At 34.7% G+C, this 20997-nt stretch overlaps 1 protein-coding gene across 1 annotated transcript; it reads left to right on the top strand.

Annotated features, from left to right (window-relative positions):
* Nucleotides 1–16738: 16738 nt before the first annotated feature.
* LOC115966945 lies at nt 16739–20415 on the top strand. The gene is made up of 4 exons (XM_031086072.1): nt 16739–19026; nt 19119–19376; nt 19464–19575; nt 19672–20415. The coding sequence occupies exons 1-4, from the start codon at nt 16739–16741 to the stop codon at nt 20413–20415; spliced, it is 3402 nt and encodes a 1133-aa protein (XP_030941932.1).
* Nucleotides 20416–20997: the final 582 nt, after the last annotated feature.

The following is a 20997-nucleotide window of genomic DNA, read 5'->3' as shown; positions in this document are numbered from 1 at the left end:
TTGGGGTTAATGAACAATTGTTTTGCCCTAACTTAACCACTACCTCTATGCTATTTCCTCCAAGAGAATTAGACTCATAGAATCTTTCAAATCCATTATGAGTAATGTTTCCATTGAAAAAGTCCATATTCCATCCAAGGAGATTTGTGTTTGATGCCAATGCAATAGCCACCCTTAAGGACAAAGCAAAGAGCAAAAGTGTGCCTAGCCATACAAGCTATGAAGCATTGATTTCACTTTTTTGGAAATGCCCGATTGCTTCCATAAGGGAGATACCGATGCGTTTGAAAAAACCCTTTATATAAGAGCACTAGCAATGGGGATGTAAAAAAATACCTATTTTACATCCCCAAACACTACTTTATCTATTTTACCAACCCATCCAACAATACACCTAACATCCTAGTTTTCATTTTTACATACAACCCAATAAAATAATATTAACTACCTAATAAAAAAATAAAAAATAAGAAGAGAGAGAGAGATAGAGAGAGAGAGAGAGATTAAAGAAATAGTTTTTTCTTTACAACCTCATAATTAGTAAGGTTGCAAATATGCAACCTTTACTATAGCTAGGATGGATAATTTTTTGGGTTTACATACCCAGATGGAGTATGCTTTTAAGGGTCTAGTTGCTAAAATAGCAACAAGGGGGTTTTTACAACCCCAATGCTAATACTCTAATAGACCATGCAGTCGACATGAGAAGGTGTATGGTGCCACCATTGTCAAATCATTCCATGGGAAACCTCGCCATGATTGCCATCTCTGTCTATGACAAAACTGATACAAATAGTCCTACAGGAATTGGTCAATAGCTCCATTTTATTTTTACATTCTAAATCACAGAAATCTAAAACGGGGGAAATCCATGGGCAACAAAGCCCATCATCAATTCCCTAGAGTCTTGTATGCGATCAAACACCTCCATAATTGAATCTCTTGATCCAGATTGATCTTTGTTCTACTGATCTAAGCTCAATTTTGACCACTCCTAGTTGCCATTTCCATCTTTGGATCTAGATTTCTCTCTCATTTGTCTCAAATCTAGCATTTGGACTACTTTTCCCAGTGAACTTCTTTGATGTGCGTCCAATTAGTGACTGACTTCACAATCAATTTTCTTAATTGTAGAAGACGTTTATGTAGATGTATTTGGAGAAAACACGCTCCAACAGTGAATCGGAAGTAGCTCAATACTGAAACCCAAGGTGCACAAGGTTGTAAAGTCTCCTAGTATGCATGTGTTTTCCATGTGATGAAGACTCTAAAAATATGATTTTATACCTTTGGAAACCCTAGTGCACAAATCCTAAGTGGGCCAACTCATCATAGGCTGAAAAAAAAATTTAGCTTAGAAATCCTACAGCTCGATCGGTCGAGAAGTGTCTAGCCAGAAGTTGAGCTTCATCAAAGCTCAATTGATCATAAGGAGTCGAGCTAGAAGTTGAGCCAAAATAACTGCTATGATCTTGAGTAGTTTCCTTGTTTCTTCAATGTAGTTCTTCAACACTAACCTAGACACTAAAAACTAAAGACTCAATTACATAAAAAATGTGTTTTGACTTAAATTTGTCAACACTTCCAATATTCTGTTGCATTTCCTTGTATTGAAAAAACACTAATTATATATATATATAGTTTTAATTGGTTTGCATGGACTGAGGTCATTTTATTTTATTTTATTATTTTTTAGTTTAGGCCACATGGTAGTCCATGTGACCTCTTAGGTGACATAAGAATAATTTTTTATTTTACCCATTAACCACGACAGTATTTTCTATCCATCAATTAATAGTATGAGACTATTTTGATACAATACTAAAAAATTAAAGACTAAACTTTACATTTGAAACGCTAGTGACTAAATTAACACATAGCGTAAACATTAAGAACCAAAATAGTATTTACCGCTTTTAATTTTTGCTTGTGGCTGTATGTTAGTGATGGATATATTAAATAAAAGCCTTATATCCATGGTTTTAAAAATTGGACTAATTTGGCTGGTTGAATATCAAACCGGACATGGAACCGGCCGATAAAAATTGGTAAAATTACTGGTTCAAAACCAAGAACAGTTCTTATTTTTGGTTCTTTGACCATTTTAATTTTTAAAATCATGCTTATATCACATTCTCCAAACACCATTCACGTCCCCAACTCAAAATTATCTTGTGGATTCATATGCCACAGCTCCATGACATACTACTCTATCATCTACAATCTGTCTTTAACCATTACTTTATGGAACAAAGTTTAGCTATAAAATTGGTTATAACCTATGACTATAAAATTGGTTATAGCCTAATGCTAGTCATTTTCCAATGTTGTATGTTAACAGTTACATTAAACGTTACCAATAATTTCACATGTTGAAGAGGGTGGATGTGTTATTCTGTGTCAACAGTAACGCTCTAAATGGCAAGAAAATTGCTTCTTTTTTTTTTTTTTTTTTGGCATTTTTAACCTAGGCATTCATAGTTCAAACCTCATATTTCTCTTAACTATTGAATTATATATATATATATATATAAGGACAAAATTTAGTTACAAATTAGTTGTAGTCTAAAATTACAACCTTACTCAATATCATTTATATTACTATATATTTTGAAAATCTAACCATTGGATTATATGATCTTTACACTCTTAATATATATGTCAAATTTTGTGCCAATCGGATATTATTTACTATATGATTTATAAGATTATATTTTATGCATAATTTTAAACTACAAAAACTTGCAATTTAAACAATTTATTGATGACATAGCTATTGATCTTTAATTTTTTAGTAATTTTGTAAGCATGGAGGATATAAGAAGAAAGTGTAATCCAATAGTTGAATTGTTAAAATTTATCTCCAATAGAAAGATATTGAGTAAAGTTGTAGCCTTAAGCTACAACAAATTTTATTGCTAAACTTTGTCCTACTTTATGAGCCTGTAGACACTCAATTTTACACATAATTTAATCTTGGAAGATAGCTAAAATGACCATTTCATATACCCAAAAAATTAGAGTTGCATTACTTGCATTAAATCATCCATTGCATGTTATAAAAATGATCTTGGGATTTTAACGATCACGATAGTATGCCCGATTCCCAAATTGGACCGTCGGATTGGAAGATATTACATGTTCAAGTTTTCACAGTCTGCATGCATTTTGTTTGGGTGGAACTAATCACGTGTGATTAATTTAAATTAATTCTGATTAGTTAAACAATTAAAGTTAATTAAATAATTTTGTGATTGGTTGTTGGTTTTTGTCAAAAATAAGCCTGCTTGCATGGAAATAAAATGGATAATCAGATAACAAGGGAATTGTTGATAATTAAGTATTTTTAGAATATTTATCTATTAGATAATTATTGTTTTAAAAACCTGATTATAAAAATAAAAGGGACTAATTTTAGAATACGAGTTAAAAATACGTCCAGGTGCAATTCCCGACTCAAAAAATCCCTAAAAAAGAGTCTAAATTGAACCAAAATTGGGAATTGGGCTCAACGCATGAGAGGGCCAATCAGCACATGGCAAGTGCTGATTGGCATAGACCTGAGGCCCAGCCCGGAAACCCTCTGATTAAGATAAAACACATCTATTTCGAATTTTTTGGGATAACGACACAGTCTAATTTGTATATAATCTTATTCAGCTTATTTTTCAAGCATCCAATCTCTATAAATAAAGGAAAAACATCACAAATTAGGGCCCTTCTTTTTCTAACTTCTTTGCTCCCCTTACGTTAAAGACAGTTTGGAAGCCTTAGCTTTAAGAATTTCTTTTTTGTAAGTAAACATATTTTAGATCTCAAAGAAGTTAAACTTCTTTGATTTCTAAAGTATTATTTCATTGAGGGGTACATTCGTGCAAGTAGATATTTAATCTCATTCTTGTGTTTATTTTTCTCTTTCTTAATTGATATATGTGTGTAGTTCATTGCATGGTTTTCATGAATATATATGTTTGATTTCATTGTCAATACAATCTTTTTCATACTTTATATATGCCATGTTCACATATTTAGTTGGATTTTTCTTTAAGTTGATTAACATGCTTATGATTTAGTTCTTTAAATTTCAAGATCTACAATTAATCACTAAAAAAAAAAAAAACCAGACCTATATTTTCATTAAATACAGATCTGAAATTTTTTCTACATCAAAAAACAAATTTGTATTTTCATTAAATACAAATCTGAAATTTTTTTGAATAAAAAATAGGGGTTCAGATCTTCTAGATTTCCTAGAATACTCTACCAAATAGATTTCCTTAAATCTTAACCATATTTTACTAATTTAAAGGTCTAGATTTGCCATGTCAGCATTCCACTAATAATAATCTTAATTTTTTTGTTTGCAACACTATTTTATTATTTTAAGAGTATTGTTAGTGAAATGGTCGTGGTAGAATCTAGACCTTTAAATCATAAAAAAGTGGTTAGGATTTAAGGAATTCTATTGATAGAGTACCCTAGGAAATCTAGAAAATCTAAATCCCAAAAACAGATCTGTATTTTCATTAAATATAGATCTGAATTTTTTTGAATAAAAACATATCTGTAAACAGATCTATATTTTCATTAAATACAGATCTGAAATGTTTTCTGAATAAAAAATTATCTGTCTTTTCATTAAATACAAATCTGAAAATTTTTTCTAAACAAAAAAATATATTTGTATTTTCATCAAATATAGATCTGAAAATTTTTTTTGAATAAAAATTGATCTGTATTTTCATTAAATACATATTTGAAAATTTTTTTGAATAAAAACTAATTTGTATTTTCATTAAATATAGATATGTATTTTTCTGAATAAAAAACTGATTTGTATTTTCATAAAATACAGATCTGAACTTTTTATAATAAAAAGTGGTTTTCTTCTTAAATAAAAATTGCAGATTTTGAATTTTTAAAGAGTGAATTGAGATTGAGTTTATGGATTTCAATATGTCATCATAATGTCGTGCATCTTTTGAATGGGTATATAAATGGTCATTTAAAGTCTAGAAGACTAGACTCCGTTTGGGCATAATGGGCGCCTAACATCTTCTTATTCCATAACCTAGCCCCCAAATCTAGATTTTGGTTTGTAGATAGTGCTTTATCTTTTCTTTTAGATTGAAATTTAGGAAACAAAGCCTTGTAAGATTGTAATCTAGGAAACGAACTTTGTAATCTTTTACTAGATTGTAATTTAGGAGACAAACCTTGTATATTTCATTTATTGGATTGTAATTCATTTAAATAAATGAGAAGTTGTATTATTCAAATATGTATCATATGTATTTTTTTTCTTTTTCTAATTTTTTGTAACAAAAAATAAGTGGCGACTTCACACATGATCTAGAAAAGGGAAGGTGCCGGTGCCTCACCCCTTTTTTTGAGATCCAGTTTTTTTCGAGTATCTCACAGAGTCCAAAACTTTGTACTGGTTAGATATTTTGATGCCTCACCCAACCAAGGCCTACAAAGTTTTGGATGGATAAAATCCAAATTTTGAAACGTCAGGATATAAAATCTAAACACCCCCAAACATAAGGGGGTAAAATCTAAATTTTGAAATTTCAGGGTGTAAAATCCAATCGTACCCAAACTTTAGGTGTGTAATTTGTAATTTACCCTTTTATTTTTGAAATTTGTGAGCCTTATTATCCGTCCAAAACTTCGAGAAGTGAGGCGTCAAAATATCTAACCAGTACATGTCTCTATCAATTTTGCAGTATACGTCTCTATTAAATTTGCAAACAATCCATAAACAAAATTATAAATAATTAAATCAATATTTATGTAAATTTCTATCATTATAGTCAGACCTCTAACTTAAACATCACGTTATCTTAATCAGAAACTAATAATCAAATCTTCCAACCACCAAAAATTTAAAAAAAAAAAAAAAAAATCGATCATCATTATCAAAATGTTCATGGAGTCCAAGTTGCTCATGAAATTTTATTTTTATATATCATTATTCCGAAAGAAAAGTGTGTCCTTAAAGTTTGTACTAACAAGAATGAAAAAATAAAAAAATAAAATAAATCTCCATTTCAAGATACCCTACAACTCTAATCAACCGGTATCTTAATATAAAAAAAAAAAAAAAAAAAAAAAAAAAAAAAAAAAAAGCACTAAGATGAGATAACTTGGTAGATAAAATCTACATTTTCTTTTTAGAAACAATAAAATCTACTAACTTGGGCGTGGGAATGAACTACTATAAAATTTTTCATCATCTTATGCTTTCACTCATTTAAGAAAATAATTAATGGTTATAGACAAGAGTTCGAATTTGATAAAGATGAGATGTAAAACTCATGTTTTACACCATTCAATAAAAAATTACCACATCAGCTATTTCCTTAAGACTCAATACATCCTACCACACATAATAAACTTACAATTAATTTAGATTTTCAAATGGGTATTAAAATTGATCAAGTGTGTTTATACCTATTCTTTAATATATTATATGATGATATGGCATACTAGAATTGGAGGAGTAAAACTTGAGTTATACACTACATCCTTATTGAATTTAATCTCTATAGAAAATACACTTATACAACATGTAAGAAATCCACATAAACCTCAATATGATTATATGAGTGCAGAAAGATATACCATACTTTAAAAAAAAATAATAAGATATAGAAATTTTACTTTAGCCTAATTTAAGTGTAGATGTGTATAAAGCTCTTTCTTAAAAACTTGAATCACAGCCCTTACCCCCCCTCCCACATTCCACAAGAACTTATACTTGTGAGGTGACCATTGCAACAAAGGTGTGCAGTAGTAATATACCATACTTTGAAAATCATGCATGTCAAAACACAATGTTAATAGGAAGGATTACAAATCTCACTGCCAGTAACCTATAAGTGATAGTAAGAAAGTTCTTTGTGAACAATTAAATCACAATTATTTGAGTTCAAATAAGTAAACTATAATCATGGGCTTCACCACTAATGATCAACATTTTTCCCCCTTTGACTAGGTTGTGCAATTCCCTCTTCTAGATTAAAATCAATTCTTTAAGGCGTGACTCCCTATTTGAAACTTATGACTTTTATGACTCCCTCATTGTTATCACTAAAAATTCTCACTTTTATAGGTGAAATATAAGTGCATCATCCCTTTTTTGGGTTTGTCCCCTCTTTGTGACTAAGTTACGGTACTATGTTCCTATTCTCTGTATGCCTTAGGGTGTCAAACGTTCAACAATGTCAAAATGGACTGTTACCCAAATGTTTTGTTCCGTCGGGCAAGCTCAAAATAACTGCAGTGAAACTCAAAATTTTGGTGGGAGCTTTAATGTAAATAAAATTTAAATTAGGTAAAGTAACGAATTAATAAGATAAGAGAATGATAACGAAATAATTTTAATAATAATGAAAATTAATTTTATAATTATATTGGGTTTAAGAGAAATATAAATAATAAAATAAAATAAAATAACATAGAACAAACAATCATAATGCGAAAGATGATTAATTTATGTTGTTGCAGAAAACATTTTACTGTAAGGAAATTATAATGGTGATGAATTGCTTTCACAATTCCAAACCATAAATACACAGCAAGAAATCTCTCACACACAATCTGAAATTTATAAATTTCTTTTATTTTACCATGGCCAAACAAAGGAGGGGATAGAACAAAAACTCAAGCCATTTTCTAACTAAAATCAGTGTCCCCGTTGCAATGATTTCTCCGAAGTGAATGTGACAATATGTAAAAGTAGTTTCCCAAAAAACAAAAATTACAAACCTAGAAGAGGTCACTTTTGTAAGTAGTACGATTAATACCCATTAGATATTTGAGAGTAATTGTTTAATACTTCGAAAGTATGATAACGTAATACTTCCTCCTCTCTTAACATCAAGTGACAGTACAATCATACCATTAGGTGACGTTATTACAGGCAATAACTTCTTCTTCTTCTTATTATTATTAAATAACAGGCAGTAACTTATTTCAAGCCCTGCTAAGATAAGCATCCAGCCCTTTGGACATCATAACTGCGAAATTCCTGTAGACTTCTGGGTCGGGAGCACTCTCATTTGCTTTCTCATATTCGATCGACCATTTTGCATAGCCAGCATCCATAACCTGAAGATCAGCCTTGAAACCAGTGTAGAGGTTTATAATTTCTCCTTCAAGTATAGCAAAAGTGATCAACTTATTTTCATTGTCTAAAGCTTCAAGCTTTACTTTCGCTGTCACTGAACTACCTGCCACCAATTATCCCATAAGGAAGCTTTCGTAACTTATATAAGTACATCATAACTTACCTCTACTCAGTAGCAGTAAAACTTGTAAGGTTGAATTTAATTAACCATCTTGTTGGCTTTATTTCGTGTCAAATTTGTTTGTATTTCAGCATTTAGTAACCCTGTATTTAGGTGGGATTGTTGTAAGGATAGTAAGTGAGATAGTGTTGAAATGCTCAAGAGTGTGTAAGAAAACAGAGTCTCGTGACTGAATCTCGCGGGTGACTCGCAGCTTCAAGCCGCCAGAAGCAGCACACGTGCCAAGCATGCCAGAAGTTGAAGCGTCATGCTAGCTGGAGCCAGAAAATTATGGAAGCTGAGTGATAATATAAACTAGTAGGGAAATGTAAAAAAGAACATGGATATATGGGATTGAGCACAACACATGGTAAATAAAATTCTTTAAGGACTTTGGCCATTTTCCTTGATATAAACCAGCCATGGAAAACACCTTTTGCCTTTTGGATAACAAATTGGACGGTTGCACATTATCTTTACATGTGGTATTTACTCAATGAATATCACTTGTGCCTCCATTTTGAGCCAGAATTTTATGCATATATTTTCCCACGAGAAAACAGATATTTTCATAAATTCTGGTTTGAAATTTTGAAGAATGATGCTCATGATGGACAGTGGACAAGGTATCCTACCATAGAACATCCAAGATTTGGAAGCAAGATTACTTCAGCATGTGTGATTGTAAAGCTTAATTCCAAAAATGACATCTGTACAGACGGAATTTTTCACCCGGCAGAAATCCATTGGGTAATCAATCCAGATGGCACTCCACACACACATCGAGACCCATCTTGGGTATCCTGTTACCATGCTTTCACAATGACAGAATCCCTAAACAAAAGGATATCATCCACATAGATTAGTGTATTCGTCAAGAGTGGCTGGAACAACGTTACCATTGCTTTTTGGAATTGAGAGAGAGCATTTTTGAGACCAAAAGGCATCACAGTCCATTAATAGTGGTGATCTGGAATGCAAAAAGCTGTCTTGTATCTTTCTTCTGGATGGATGCCTAATTGCCAAAATCCTGCTTTGAGATCAAACTTTGAAAACACTTTTGCATTTGAAAAATGCTGGAAAAGAGCACTCTTGTTTGGCAAAGGAAATTTGTCATCTGCAAGAAAGTGATTGAGATCCTGGTAATTGATTACCAATCTGAGTTTACTTCGAACTTGCTCGGCATGCTTATTGACATAAAAGGCTTCACATGCCCAGGGAGAAGTTGTGGGTTCAATGAAGCCTTTGGATAGGAGAGTGGATAGCTCTTGAGTGGCCAAAGCTAAGTGTTCTGGGTTCATTCCTTTGTGGCTGGCTCTGGTGGGGTTGACATCTTCATTTTTCTTGAATGGGAGGTTTATGAAAAATTTTGGGTTTTTCCACAAGGGGTTTGGATTTTTAAGGAGGAATTCGGAATGGCTGTTTGCACAACAGTCTTTGATAATCTGGAATTTTAGAGAATCAAAAGGGTCAATAGTGAATAGATGGTGTACTTGGGTCCAAGTGAGAAGGTGTTGTTTATGCATGAGTCCCTTTGAAGACTATTTGAGACTTGGTATCTGATGAAGGAGATCAAATCCTATGAGAAGGTCTCTGCCTGTAAGGGGGGATCCAAGAACTTGGTGTTTAATGGTTAGGGTTGGAAAGATTCTGATGAGGATAGGCTTACTTTTTAGGGTTATAAGAAATGTTTCTCTATTTGCTGCTCTAAACATTTGGTGATGGGGTAGCCAACATTCTTCAGGTAGAATTTTAAGATGAAGGATTGTTGCTGTTGCTCCTGTGTCAAATAAAGCTATCACTGGAATAGGTCTAGAGTAGGGATCAAGGAGAAGGTGTACTTAAACTATGGGTGTTGGATTGGTCAGGGAGCTATAATTGGATGGGATGTGAAAATGGCTTGGATTTCTTGATCTGAATCATATTCACTGTCTGGCTCTGAGTCTTCTTCTGAAGTGGAATAGGCCATGACTGCCAAGGCCTGAGAGAAGTAATCATCATCCAGTGAAAAGAGTGACTCTACATCAGAGAAAGGAATATCTTCTGCATGGATTTAGGCTTGTTCAAGAAGCTTTGCTGCCTTTTCCTTTTTCGGGCAATTTTTTGCAAAATGTCCTGGTCTTCTACATACAAAGCAGACTTTCGAAGTCTTTCCTTTAAACTGCTTCCTTCTGAGAAACTTCCATTTCTTCTTCCCAAAAGATTTTTTCTTTTTCCCTGCATAATATCTCTTCTTTCCAAAATATTTCTTGAAATGATTTCCAGTTGTCCTATTTTGTCCTGTAGTGCTCCAGCTAGCATGACGCTTCAACTTCTGGCATGCTTGGCACGTGTGCTGCTTCTGGCGGCTTGAAGCTACGAGTTACTCGCGAGATCCAGCCGCGAGACTCTGTTTTCTTACACACTTTTGAGCATTCAACACTCTATCTCACTCACTACTCTTACAACAAACTCACCTAAATACAGGGTTACTAATTGCTGAAATACAAGCAAATTTGGTATGGAATAAAGCCAACAAGATAGTTGATTAAATTCAACCTTACAATATTCATTACTGTGAGAGGGCTGTTTGGTGTTCTGAGAAGCAGTTAGGAAGGAATCAATCTACATTGGTTGATGTTATGGTCAAGTAGCGGAATCCGAGAAGCTAGAAAAGAAATAGGTTCGGCGCAACCTCGTTGGAGCAAGAAACTTGGAGGGTTTAGGTACACTGAGTAGATTAGGCTTGGAGGGTCTATTTCTGTTCATGTATCCCAACTACATTTTCTAGTAGATTACTTACCGCTTGGAGGGCAACGAAGAGGTTTTACGCCGAGGGCTTCGGTTTCCTCTTCGACACATCGTGTGTTGTCCGTGTGTTTGCATCTTCCTTCCCTTTTATCTTTGCCTTTTATTATCTGCTGTAGGTTGTGATTTTAATTGGCTTAGATTGTTTACCAATTCTGTTTATAACTTTTGTTCATTTTCTACACACTAGTTGTTTGTCATAAAACTTGAATTGGTTAATTTGTAATTGGGGGTCTAAATGTTTAAGGGTGTTATATACACTATTTGAACTTTCAAAACTTAAAGAACAATTATTTTAAAAAGTTTAGTTATATATAATATTATAACAGTTACAACAGATATAAAATCATAACATCATTTATATAATATTCTAACTATAATTTGAATAGTTGTATTAGCTCGGTGATATTATCTGTTCTGATGAGAAAAATCAAAGTTAAAATCACTCTATTTTTGTACCTATTAAACTATCATATATATATATATATATATTTACTTTTCCAATAAAATAAATGATAAAATATTAGTAAAGCTATTAAAACATGTGTATATATATATATATATATATATATATTTTTACTTTTCCAATAAAATAAATGATAAAATATTAGTAAAGCTATTAAAACATGTATATATATATATATATACATGTTTTAATAGCTTTACTAATATTTTATCATTTATTTTATTGGAAAAGTAAAGAAATTGACATTTTATCTTGTTTGAGTTTAAGGGTCTATTTAAATATCGCTTATTGTTGAAAATTGAAAATCGAAAACACTATAGTAAAATAATTTTTAAATGTATGAATAGTATCACACTACAAAAAACAGAGCCTGAAGCCGCGTTTTGGAGCCGCGTTTTTGGAAAACGCGGCTTCAGCCGTTCCTTTGAGCCGCGTTTTCCGGCTAATTTTTTTTTTTTTTTTAATTGTAGCTTGAGCTGCGTTTCAAAAACGCAGCTTCAGACCCCTTGAAACGTACTGTACCAGGATGGAGCTGCGTTTGAAACGCAGCTTCAAGTTTCAGTATAAACAAAAAAAAAAAAACGAAACGTGAATCCCTCACCATCGAATCAGAAAACTGGCTCTCCGATTGCACAAGACCCTCACCGATCGCCCACACTCCCCTCACCGATCGCCCATTCCCCTCACCGCTCCAACATAGTCCCCTCAATGCTCGCACATCCCCTCACCGATCGTAGACAACTCTCACCGATCTCACACTCCCCTCACCGATCTCAGCCCACTCTCACCGATCTCAAGACTATGTGAATCCCCTCACTTCAACCCTATGTGAATCCCCTTCCTCCCTCCGCTCTTCCTCCTCTTCGTTTCCTTCTCACCGATCGCTGGCACACACCCATTCTCGCAAGGCCACTGACAGTAAGTTTTTCCAAATTTTTTGTTTTGATTCCTGTTTTGGGGTTCCTATTTTTGCTTTACGGTTTCGATTTTAGGTTTAGGGTTTGGGCTGTCGATCTAGGGTTTTGATTTTGGGTATAAATGTTCAATCTTAATATTTGGTTTTAGATTTCAATATTTGGTTTTGGAGATGTTTGATCGATGAATTCATTTTTGCTTGGTGGGTTTTTGATATCTGTGTGTGTGTGTGTGTGTGTGTGTGTGTGTGTGTTGCTGCGGATCCTATTGTCTCTGTGTTTGTGTGTGTTGCTTGTGCTGCTGTGTGTGTGTGTGTGTATGTTGCTATTGCTGTTGCTGCTGCTCTGTGTGTGTGTTGTTACTGGTGCTGCTCTGTGTTTGTGTGTGTGCTGCTGGTGTGTGTGTGTTGCTGGTGCTGCTGTGTGTGTGTCTGTGTTGCTGCGGATCCTATTGTCTCTGTGTGTGTGTGTGTTGCTTGTGCTGCTGTGTGTGTGTGTGTGTGTATGTTGCTGTTATAGGATATGCTGCTGCTCTGTGTATGTCTGTGTGTGTGTTGTTACTGGTGCTGCTCTGTGTTTGTGTGTGTGCTACTGGTGTGTGTGTGTTGCTGGTGCTACTGTGTGTGTGTGTGTGTGTGTTGTTGGTGTTGTGCTCTGTTTGTGGGTATGTGTGTTGCTGCTGCTGCTGCTCTGTGTGTGTGTGTGTGTGCTGCTGCTCTGTGTGTGTGTGTGTTGCTTGTTCTGCTGCTCTGTGTGTGTGTGTTGCTGCTACTGCTGCTGTGTGTGTTGCTGCTGCTCTGTGGAAGAGGGATTTTAAGTGAATCGCCCAACTTCCAATTTAAACAATGTATAGATGCAATATTAGGAATACTAGCATGACATAAAAGGGTAACAATACTGTACTAATTATGACAAGGTTAGAGGAATTTGTTTTATATTTTTTGATAAATAGAACTTTTAAATATTAGTCGACCTTTAATGAAAAAGGATGAAATATAATGTAATTATTGGGAAGTTGTTTTACAAGGCTTTCGACAAAGTTGTTTGGGGTCATCCAATTTCAAGTTGTATGGTCATGCACTTGTGCTGCATCTGCAATTTAATTGTTAGTGTTTCTTTCAATGACAATAGTGCATCTGTCACTAATTAGCTTATTTTTCAATATATAAGTTTTCTTTTTCCTGTTCTTTTCTTTTTGGGTTGTTGTATTTGGGTGGCAAAAATGAGGGCATGAATTCAAAATGGATAGACATCTAAGAGTTTCTCCAGTATTGAAATTTAATTTCAACTAATCAAAGTAAACCCACTTATCTATCACAGGATTTGAATCGATTAGTTATTGCACTTAAAATGTAAAGAAACTTTGTAATATTCAGCCTCATAGTCTTTTACCCTTTTTTTTTTTTAGAGATTTTTAATCTATAGCGTCCGATAGATTTCAGAATTATTGATAATAAACTAATAATGACATTTCATTGTTATTGATAATTTGTCCAATTTGGTCCATGTCGGTCTATTCAGTCCACCTTAGTCCTTTCGGTCCACTTCGATCCATTCAGTCTATTTTGGTCCTTTCGGTCCAATTCGGTCCTTTTAGTCCACTTCAGTCCTTTCGGTCCATTCAGTCTATTTTGGTCCTTCTGGTCCAATTCGGTCCTTTTAGTCCATTTCGGTCCTTTCGGTCCAATTCGGTCCTTTTAGTCTACTTCAGTCCTTTCGGTCCATTCAGTTGACTTCGGTCATTTTAGTCCATTCAGTCTATTTTGGTCCTTTCGGTCCGATTCGGTCCTTTTAGTCCACTTCAGTCCTTTCGGTCCAAATTGGCCCTTTGATCCACTCGGTCTTATTGGTCCAGTTCAATCGAAAATGACAAAAAGTAATATAATTATTTTTAATTGTTTAATTTAATTATTTATGGTATTATTTACTATCTTTCTTTATGTTCCCCCTACATGATATTATTATTATTTTTTTTTTATAGGGGGACGAAATTTAAAGATGATGGTATTAAATTTAGTATCATAATCTACAATCTTCTAATGCATAAGTTATTCAGTACAATTCTATTTCATATGAAGATTGTGAAGCTCATCTTACAATGTATAAATTATATAACATATCATCGTAGAAATTCATCTGTAAATAAATGTATTGCCCTCTTCATTCTTTAACAATAAATGCCGTTAATATTTTCATACAATCACACAAACTAGTTAATATGATCAAACAAAGCCATACAAAGTACCTTTTTATGTTGAAGACTCTTGTTATGTGGTTGGAAGAAGCACAAACTTTTTATTGAACATATATATATCGATACAAACAATTGTAAATGCCTCATGCATTGCATAGACCTACAACTAGTTATGATAATAACCAATCCATTAGGGAGGTAAAGTGCACTAATTTAATTTTTAAACTCATGTTATCCAATAACAAATGTTATACATGGTCAATGAAAAACAAGTCATGTAGAACTGTTTTATGTCATTTCCTTATGCCTTTTCACCCTCTAGTCCTTTTTGGACTAGATTTTAATTATGAAAATTTTACTGACTAGTTTGTCTTATTTTACTATGATTATTGATGTCTTATGGTAGTTGTGAAATTTGGTAGTGTTTGTTTACGGAGTTGGTTCAGTTGACAAGGTTAACAATATACTTTATATTATATTTTATATGTTGGTATACAATATATTAAAATAATCTAAAAGAAAGGAATAAATCTCACTGCTATGTTACAAAATAAAATGAAGTAAGCATCGCGACAATTGTTCCAAGACGAAAGCACCTATCTTTTTGGTACTCATGAACGCTCACATCTAAATGTATCGTGCTTTGGGCGAAGGGCATATCTCACTTGTAGTGCCTGTTGTATCAATCTCTCTTTCGTGATTAGTTAAGATGACTACTTATATGTGATTTGTCATTATTTTTTTTTTTAGTAATATATGTGTGAATTTCAGTCAGATATTCTCATACACATATATATATGTACATGTACATGTATCTATTAATTAACATGTTCCTTACATGTGTTTCACAGGTGATGTTGTTCGCAAACATTTGAAATTATAGTCAGAGGCACAAAGTTCACAACAAATTCCGCTCACTGTGCACGAAAATCCAGACGCCTCTCAAAAGCCATTCACCTACATTTTCTATCATTTTATCTTGGTACCCGCCCAATTCCCACGCCTTTTCTTCGTTGTGCTTACTATCTTTCTTAAATTGATGCGTCCTTGCATCTTTGTAACTCTTTTTGTTGTAATTGTTCTTTTCATTTAATTATATAGATTAAGATTTATATCATAGGGCTGTATCTGAGACATATGTAGCCGTATGATACAAATTTTGAAAAGATACTTGTAAAACAAACACAGTTGGAACATACCCAACGTGCAGTATTGTATTGGAAAGGGCAGTGGTTTTATATTTGAATGGGTGAATATCTCGCTCTTCATATTGCATGAAGAGATGCCTGCGTGTGTGTGTGTATATGCAATTAACTTCAATTTCCTCTTAATTTAATAGGTTGGGAAGTACTTAAATATAGATATTATCACTTCATACATCTTCTCTTTTGACTAACTTATTTCATAAATGATACAAATTTTCATAAATTAAATGATTTTCAACCCTTCATACAACTTTCTTCTTGACTAACGCTTTTCATAATTTAAATAAACTTTAAACTCCATAGCAAAATGTGACAATCGACTCCTAACAAGTAATACCCAATTACATGGATGCATTCAGTTCTTTCTTGCTAATATAGAAGCAACAAATCATATCGATTTGTTCGTAACAATTCACTTAGACCAACTCTTGGAACCTCAAAGGAGTGGGCAACAATATATTCTATTTTGGACTTACAATATCATCATACATATCATTTAGCTTAAATTATCACATGTAGGAGACGATTTCGTTGTTGGACATAGTTATCTTGGTATTCTGGAGGTTATAATTATTACAATTGCATGCATTTGTGATTTGTTAATATCTTATTCCAACAATTATGCTTAAAATATTCCAAACATATCACATTAAGTTATGCTTCATTTAGTGTTACTATTTAGAAAATTGAAAGTATAGGCTATTCTTGATGTAGTGATATATATATATGTTATCCGAAAATCTATGCATAGTTCGGTATGTTTGTTCTTTACAAATCAGTAATAGGTCTCAGATCACCTCTGAAGCTAATTTGACGGTTTATTGGCTATGCATTACCAAATGTTGTTGTAGGTCAGATATTGTTTATCTTGTATAGTCATGGATAAAAGTTGGATGAAGAAGCAGAGGGGTTCAAGGGAATATATTGAAGGTGTACTTAAATTTGTGGAATTTGCATCAAAACATGCAAGCGATGGGAAAATCTTTTGTCCTTGTACCAAATGTGTGAATATGAATTTGGTACTGCCAGGGGTGGCACGTGAACATCTTTGGAGTAAGGGGATGCTTCAAAATTACACACTTTGGAAATGGCATGGGGAATCGGCAGCTGCGCCAACTGCCACTGAATGTGGGAGTAGTCATGTCCAAGAGTCCTTAGAGCAATACGGTGACTTTCGTGGGATGTTGCATGATTTGTGCCCCACGCATGGAATGCCACCTGAACCAATGGACGAAGGGGAAACTGTGCAACAACCGGCTGAAGGTCCAAATGATGGTGCACAAAAGTTTTACAAAATGATAGATGATGTCCACAAACCTTTATATGCTGGGTGTACAAAATTTAGCATATTCTCAGCCATCGTTGTGTTGTTCCAGTTGAAGACTCTTTGTGGTTGGACGAATAAGTCATTTACTATGTTGCTTCAACTCTTGATGGATATGCTCCCTTCTGACGCTAAGTTGCCAAAGGACCATTATGAGGCTAAGAAAATAGTTCGAGATTTGGGTTTGGGGTATGAGAAGATCCATGCTTGTCCCAATGATTGTATGCTATTTTGGAAGGAGAATGTTAACCTCGACGCATGTCCTTGTTGCGAAGAAAGTAGGTGGAAACCAAATGAGGCATCTGTTACAAATAATAATGCCTCATCTAGTAAGGGAAAGAGGAAAGCTGCAAAGATCCTACGTTGGTTTCCCTTAAAGCCAAGATTGCAGCGATTATTTTTGTCACCCGACTTGGCTAGTTCTATGAAATGGCATGCTAATGGTCGTACCGAGGACGGGGTAATGCGGCATCCTGCTGACTCGGATGCATGGAAAATGTTTGACACTACGCATTTACAGTTCTCGTCTGAGCCTCGTAATGTCAGACTTGGATTAGCTGCGGATGGGTTCAACCCCTTCGGAATGCTGAGTACTACTCACAGCACTTGGCCTGTCATGCTAGTCCCTTACAATCTCCCGCCTTGGTTGTGCATGAAACGATCATCTTTGATTTTATCACTAGTTATTCCTGGACCTAAATCGCCAGGGATTGCAATAGATGTGTACTTGCAACCCTTAGTAGAAGAACTGAGGGAATTATGGGATGTTGGAGTAGAAGCATACGATGCATCTTCAAAAAATGTATTCCAATTGCATGTAGCATTGATGTGGACGGTACATGATTTTCCTGCATACGCAGATGTGTCGGGTTGGAGTACGAAGGGTAAGTTTGCGTGTCCTTGTTGTGCCTCAGTGACCGACTCGAAATATTTAAAAAATGGCCGCAAATTCTGTTACATGGGACATAGGCGATGGTTGGGTAGTGACCACGAATTTCGGAAAGAAGATACTTTATTTGATGGATTCACTGATATGCAAGTGGCTCCTGTGCCACCAGTTGCGTCAGACATAATTGTGGACACTGAAACTTTACTTACACGTTGTTTGGGAAAGAAATGTCGAGAAAAATACAACAAAAGAAAGAGAGGTGAGGCAAATCAGTGTGTTTGGAAGAAGAGAAGTATTTTTTTCACATTGCCTTATTGGAAGGATCACAAGTTGCGACACAATCTTGATGTGATGCATATAGAGAAGAATGTGATGGACAATATACTTGGCACTTTGCTGAACGTGAAGGACTGGACAAAGGACAATTACAAGGCACGCCTTGACTTGGCGGAAATGGGAATAAGGAGAGAACTCCACCTACAGCGAAAAGGTGATGATAAGTATATGATACCGCCTGCGTGTTTTCATATGACTGCATTGGAGAAAGATGGTTTCTTGCAAGTTTTGCGAGACGTAAAAGTGCCCGATGGATATGCTTCCAACATCTCCCGCCGTGTGAACCTCAAAGAACGTAAGATTTATGGTTTAAAGAGTCACGATAATCACATCCTGATGCAACAACTCCTTCCAATTGCTTTACGAGGATCTTTGCCATCGCATGTCATTAGGCCTTTGATGAAGTTAGCTTGTTTCTTTAGGAAAATTTGTTCGAAAACCCTTACGGTGCTTGATATTGCGAGTGCTGAGGCTGACATTGCAGTGACGTTGTGTGAATTGGAAAAAATATTTCCTCCATCTTTCTTCACTGTGATGGTACATTTGGTCATGCACTTGGCTACTGAAGCCAGGATTGGTGGTCCAGTTCAGTACCGTTGGATGTACCCCATTGAGAGGTAAGTCATAGGTAATACATGTACAGTATGAGGTTTCATGTGTGCTTTCTAATAGCTAGTGTCAATTACTAACCTTGTCATGCGCATTATAGGTACCTCTCACGCCTTAAGTCTTATGTAAGAAATAGGGCTGCTCCAGAAGGGTGTATTGCTGAAGGCTACATAGTGGAGGAATGTTTAACGTTTTGTTCACGGTATATGGAAGGAGTTGAAACTATATTCTCACGACCCACAAGGACGATGGAGGAGTCAACAGGGGCAGTTTCAAGTGTGGCACTAGAAAGTAGGGAATTGACCCAAGCTCATCGCTATGTGCTATTCAATTCCGAGAACATTTACCAGTTTCGTGAGTAAGTATTATGGACATCAATATAATTGCACGAGAATCCAATGTGCGCTCCGTGTATTAACACTAATACAATTGCCATCTCATGTAGGATGCACAAAAGTTTGACGAATGATGAACTTCAAAAGGGTCACTGTCGTATATCTAATGCTACTATTCATAAGCACCACATGGAGAACTTTTGTGGCTGGTTTAGATCTCACGTACGTGTCATATATTCAACTTTTTAACATTGCAACTTTCCCATAAGTAGAAGGACGATACTAATTAGACTCAGTTAATTTGTTTGATTATATTAGGTGATGTCAATGACTGCTGCTGATAGGGAAAGAACTGGACTTAGTGATACACTTGTCACGCTTTCGAAAGGCCCATATACTTCAGTAAATCGGCTGAAACATTATGTCATAAATGGGTTAAAATTTAGGAGTTCGAGTGTTGAGGGAAATAGAAAAACGCAAAATAGTGGAGTTAGTGTTGCCACTGAAGGTGGCAATATGTACTATGGTGTGTTGACAGATATCATTGAGTTGAATTATTCAGGCAACATCAAACATGTGTTATTCAAGTGTAAATGGGTTGATGATCAAAATAGGAGGGGATATAAGATTGATGAGTTTGGGTTTCCTATGGTGAATTTTAATCATTCCGTACATGGTGGGGAGGAAATGGTGCATGAACCATATGTGTTGGCGTCTCAAGCTACACAAGTTTTTTATGTTGAAGATAAAAGGCAGAAAGATTGGTTTGTTGTCGTTAAAACGAAAGCCAGAGATGTATTTGATGCAGGTATTGGGCCCCATTGTGATGAGGATGACACGGATGAGTTTCTTGAGAACATCCCGTACTCTGTCACTAGTCCTGATGTTGGTAGGGATGACCTTCGTTGGGGTCGAGATGATGTGGAGGGAATGACAATTGATGCCTCTATCATTGGCCCAAGAGATCTTCCTGAAATGGACGACTTGGATGAGTGTGAGTTCATTGATGATGACTCCAACGATGAAGATGACAACGAAGTCGATTACAGTGATGATGAGTAGTGTAATAGGATATTGTTGTGGTATGTGTAATTGTGTTATAGTTAATTCTTATTGAAATTATAAGTTCTCATTTGTAAAGGCATATTGCGTGCAAAGTTTGACATTGTTACATATATATGTACAAACTATTATTTTGTCAAAATTGTTAAAAAATAAAAGTTTGAACATATATATGCAACTAATAACATAGACATATCTTTCCGGTTCGTTCAGAGCTTTAGAGTCACTATGACTCTGCGTATGACTTGAAAAGCACAACCCAGAAGGATTTAGACGTTTGAAACGGTTGTGATTGTCACCCTATCCTCTTTCACAATTTGCCTACGGATGTATGTAGTATGTACATGATTTAATTGTGATTGAGCATGACTAATATGTGATTAAGCTAACTCAAACAAACTGGGAAGTGTGAAAATAATTTTAGTAGGAAATTAATACGCTAAAATAAAACTTACTTCATTTACATAACAAAGTTGCTACAAACGAGACTAAATATTTACCTATACTAAAAGAGAAAATTGTAGGGAAAAACATTCAACACGGTTTTGGTATGGGGTTGACTTGTCTTTTTTTTTTTCTTAC

This window comes from Quercus lobata, chromosome 2, assembly GCF_001633185.2.
Source record: "Quercus lobata isolate SW786 chromosome 2, ValleyOak3.0 Primary Assembly, whole genome shotgun sequence".
In the NCBI taxonomy this organism is placed as follows: domain Eukaryota; kingdom Viridiplantae; phylum Streptophyta; class Magnoliopsida; order Fagales; family Fagaceae; genus Quercus; species Quercus lobata.
The sequence above is the reverse complement of the archived record's forward strand: the minus strand, read 5'-3'. Positions and strand labels throughout refer to the sequence as shown.

Excerpts from the sequence above, each read along its gene's own strand:
- LOC115966945 (XM_031086072.1), top strand. The coding sequence starts at position 16,739 with ATGGATAAAAGTTGGATGAAGAAGCAGAGGGGTTCAAGGGAATATATT. Across the intron at positions 19,027-19,118 it reads TGGATGTACCCCATTGAGAG|GTACCTCTCACGCCTTAAGT; the intron begins GTAAGTCATAGG and ends TGCGCATTATAG. Across the intron at positions 19,576-19,671 it reads GTGGCTGGTTTAGATCTCAC|GTGATGTCAATGACTGCTGC; the intron begins GTACGTGTCATA and ends TGATTATATTAG.